This window comes from Papaver somniferum, chromosome 1 (genome assembly GCF_003573695.1).
Source record: "Papaver somniferum cultivar HN1 chromosome 1, ASM357369v1, whole genome shotgun sequence".
Taxonomy (NCBI): Eukaryota; Viridiplantae; Streptophyta; class Magnoliopsida; order Ranunculales; family Papaveraceae; genus Papaver; species Papaver somniferum.
The window spans coordinates 247,372,975-247,376,890 of NC_039358.1; the positions used below are offsets into that span (position 1 = coordinate 247,372,975).

Consider the following 3,916-nt stretch of genomic DNA (forward strand, 5'->3'; position numbering starts at 1 on the left):
AAAAAAGAATGTTACCATTGGTTTGCCGCAAACTGATAATGAAAATATTCATGGCACCGCAGTAATTTTAAAAAATTTCGTTTTTTATAAAATTTGTGAAAAACTATCGACCTTATATAATGTTGGTGGCATCCAGAATCAAAATCACTAGTCACACGTGAGGATAACACATTCTGATATCTCCGAGAACCTCATTTATGCCATGAGTTCCTCAAACTATCCGAAAAAACAAAATTTTTATCAATTGTAATAGCAGTTGTAGTAGAAGAAGAAGAACTAAGCAAAGCAAAGCAAAACTTGTATCAATGGCGGATTCCCCGTCTCTTCTTCCTCCACCACCAGAAATCAAACAAGAAATCAAAACAGAAATTAAATCAGATTCAGAAAATCAAACAGATCCTCTTCCTCCTCCATCACTATTTTCTTCTTCTTCTCTTACACATGTATCGGAATCCCCTAATACAAATCCATCAGCAGTAACTCTACAACCACCACAATCACTACCACCACCACCATTGATTCAATCGTATCAGACTAATGCAGGAACAATGCCTCCTCCAGGTTTACAATATCGTCCGATCCCACAGTTTTCATCAATTCCAAATCATAATATGCAAAACCCTAATTTTCAGATCCCGAACATTCAAAACCCTAATGTTCTACCTCCTGGTGTAAATCCTGGTGGTGCTGGTGCTGTTAGTATATCTGTTTCGCCTTTACGTCTACCTGGTATGCACCAAGGACCACCTAATCAGCAGATGCCTAATGGATACTCGACTATGCCGCCAGGATCGATTCCTCCTCCCGGTGGGTTTTTCCTCCTTTCTTGCCTAATTTTCTTTTTTTTTTTTTTTTTTTTTTTTTTTTTTTTTTTTTTTTTTTTTTTTTTTTTTTTTGTGGAATGGTTGAGTTGTAAATTCTGTGCATTTTTGTTGGATTATTGGTGAAATTGTTGTGTTGGACTTCACAATAATTTAATTGTGCTGTCTTAGTTTTTTGACAAAGAGTGTAAACTTGAGTAGTAAGAATTTTATTTGGTCAATAAGAGGAGAGAACCATAGGGGTTGTCCACCAAGTTTCAAATAGATGTCATATAAGTTTGGATTATAGTAACTTGTGCTGTAAAATTAAACTAATAAAAGTTCTGGGTTTAGCGGGGAGAATACCAGAGACATGGTTAGTTAAGGGATGCATTTGGTATATATTTTGTCCTACAGTATCTTGATTGATCATGTTGAAAAAGGTCGTCAGGCTTCATCTTGCGCTTTAAAGATCCCTACTACTTCAACGTCTATGTTGGTATGCATATATTCTCTTAGCTTTATTGATTTTAATAAGAAAAGTTGTGGAACAAGGTGTTTCCCCCATTATAACTAAAGATGAGTTTTAGGACGTACAAAATTTGAAGTTTTCTCAGAATGTCAAGTTTTTCGTGTTTAATCTTACCTTTTCATTATAATATCGAGTTTCATTTTATCTTATTAGTTTACCTTCTGGTAAACTTGAAAATACTTCTCCTTTTTTGCATTCACGTGTTCTTGATTTGCACGACAGAAGATCATGTGTAGCAAGTGAATGCTCATTGCGCTTTGTTCTAAGGTATTGCGGTTACTTTTACTTGAGACATACATTTCCACTTGTTTTTCCATCTATTTTTCTTGTTACGGCGTGTTTTATGTTAACATTATATAGATAATAAAAAAATAACTTCACTGTGATATCATCAATTGATTCAATTCCCTTGCTGGGAATAAGACATCTTAAGTCTTATGTTGGTCAATTACAAATTAGTTCCTGGGTAGCTTTTAAAGGTTGTTATTCTCCAGAAGATGCATAAGGTAATTCAACTTTGCATAGCCATAGTTTATAAGCTGGATGCTATTTTCTCCATGTTGCTTCAGGTTGTCTATTCAACTGCTGGTAGTTGTCATACCTGTGCTGCTCATCTCTGTTATGCTTGTATTTTGTGGTAACAGAATTTTATTGTTCTTGCTTTTTTTTTTTGCATTAGACAAATAATATTTAATGGTTATAAAAGACAATTAACATCTCTGTTATACTTAATGTTTAATAAACATTACCTAACTATTCTCTGGAAATTTTGTTTTATTTATTCAGGAATGCTTCGTTACCCCAATCCTTATGCTTCCATGGTTCGACCCGCATTTCCTCGTCCACCAGGAACGATGGGTATGCTTCCATTGTTGTCACGTCCTCCTATGCCAGGAATTCGTGGAGTTCCTCCAATCGTCCAGCCAGTTGTGCCTATTGTTGCTCCGACTGAAAAACCACAAACCACAGTTTATGTTGGAAAGATAGCTTCAACTGTACAAAATGACTTCATGCTGCCTCTTCTGCGAGTATGGTGCTTCTTTCATCTATTGACTGCTGCATTTATTGTATGTTTTATCTTATAATATCTCAATCTAAGCATCTCCCTACTAGTTCCATGTTGGAAATGTTTATTTCTAAACCGCTTCTTGATTCTCAACATTAAAATTTTTTTTTCTCTGTGAAGCTTTGTGGACCTGTCAAGAGTTGGAAGCGTGCTCCAGAATCAAGTGATGGAACCCCAAGAAGCTTTGGGTTCTGTGAGTTTGAGTCAGCAGAGGGGGTTCTTCGAGCCCTACGCCTACTAACCAAAATCAACGTTGACGGACAAGAGTTGGTGGTAAGAGTTTGATTCATAATTACTTTTCTCCGTGGCTAATGCCATCTTTCCCGTGTGCGTTCACATTTCCTGGTCTCGCATCCTTCCATTTTGTCCCAATTGGAAATTTCTACGTACGTTACTGTATCTGTTTGTGTCATTCGTTACAGACACATGTCGGTGATATGCCTTAGATTCTGTTTAACACCATCTACAGAAAGTCAAATTTAGTTTTCACTTTCATCCTTGCGTGTCTAATCAAATAAAGGTTTTGTTCATGCATCTTTTTACATAATTTTTAGGAAAATGTGGGAAAGTTCAATTTAGATTGCATTGTTATATGCTTTGCGATCCTTGTTAGCCAGAGTGATTTTTACTCTTGTGGGTTTATCATTTATTTATATTTACACAGCTATATGTTACTCAAAAAACAAGAGAATACTTGGAGCGCTACGTTGAAAACAAAACTGAGAGGGAGAAATTGAAGGAAACTGAAACTGATGGTACTGAAAAAGAAGAAGAGACTGCTCCTGGAGTTGAGAAGAAAGAACCTTTAGAACCCTCTTTGGAGGACCCAAAGAAGGATGTTAATGATTCAGCTGATAATGCCCCTGCATCAGAGAAACATGATACTACTCAGAACTTCGGGGTTGTTACTGATGAAGACCGAGAAGCTGATCAGGATGTTATGGATAGGCTTAAAAATATGATCGAAGAAAGGTTAAAGGCCAAACCTCTCCCCCCGTTAACTCCTATCCAACCGGAAAGAAGGCAACAAATTAGCCAGGAATAAACAAATAAGGTACGGTAATTAAATATAATTAGGAATAAAGAACTTCAAACGGGAAGTTAATAATTTTGCCTAATTTCTTAGTCAAAGCCTTGCATTCAATTCCAGGTGTAATCTTTATAAATTTACAGCAACAAAAGCTCTATTAGCTAAACTTGCATGGAGTTTATAATCAAACACTCAGTTGGTGAGAGCTAGTAAGTTTCAATATTTTGATAATACTTCTCCGGTAATCTAAGAAATAGATCACACGGTTTTGAATCTTTTTGCACAAAACTAATAATACGATCATCCATTATAAAAACAAAATGAACCTGATGACCGTATATAAAACAAAGATTTTAGCATGCAATGCGCTCAATTTTTTTATATTTTTTTTAAAAAAAAAGAACCGCAGTTTCAGATAGGTGCCCATGACAATGAGATGTGTAAATACACAGTGAAATCTAATGGACATGAAAGGAATTTGGTTTCAT

General features: G+C 35.8%; 1 protein-coding gene across 1 annotated transcript; it reads left to right on the forward strand.

Annotated features, from left to right (window-relative positions):
- The first annotated feature begins 206 nt into the window (after nt 1-206).
- LOC113340231 (RNA-binding protein 25-like) lies at nt 207-3,655 on the forward strand. Its single transcript, XM_026585443.1, has 4 exons — nt 207-807; nt 2,119-2,360; nt 2,519-2,671; nt 3,063-3,655. The coding sequence occupies exons 1-4, from the start codon at nt 306-308 to the stop codon at nt 3,441-3,443; spliced, it is 1,278 nt and encodes a 425-aa protein (XP_026441228.1). The 5' UTR covers nt 207-305; the 3' UTR covers nt 3,444-3,655.
- The last annotated feature ends 261 nt before the right edge of the window (nt 3,656-3,916 follow it).

What these genes read in the sequence shown, in the direction of transcription:
- LOC113340231 (XM_026585443.1), top strand. Translation starts at nt 306, where the DNA reads ATGGCGGATTCCCCGTCTCTTCTTCCTCCACCACCAGAAATCAAACAA. An exon ending in AGGATCGATTCCTCCTCCCG is followed by an intron (nt 808 to 2,118) that starts GTGGGTTTTTCC and finishes TTATTTATTCAG; the next exon opens with GAATGCTTCGTTACCCCAAT. An exon ending in TCATGCTGCCTCTTCTGCGA is followed by an intron (nt 2,361 to 2,518) that starts GTATGGTGCTTC and finishes TTCTCTGTGAAG; the next exon opens with CTTTGTGGACCTGTCAAGAG.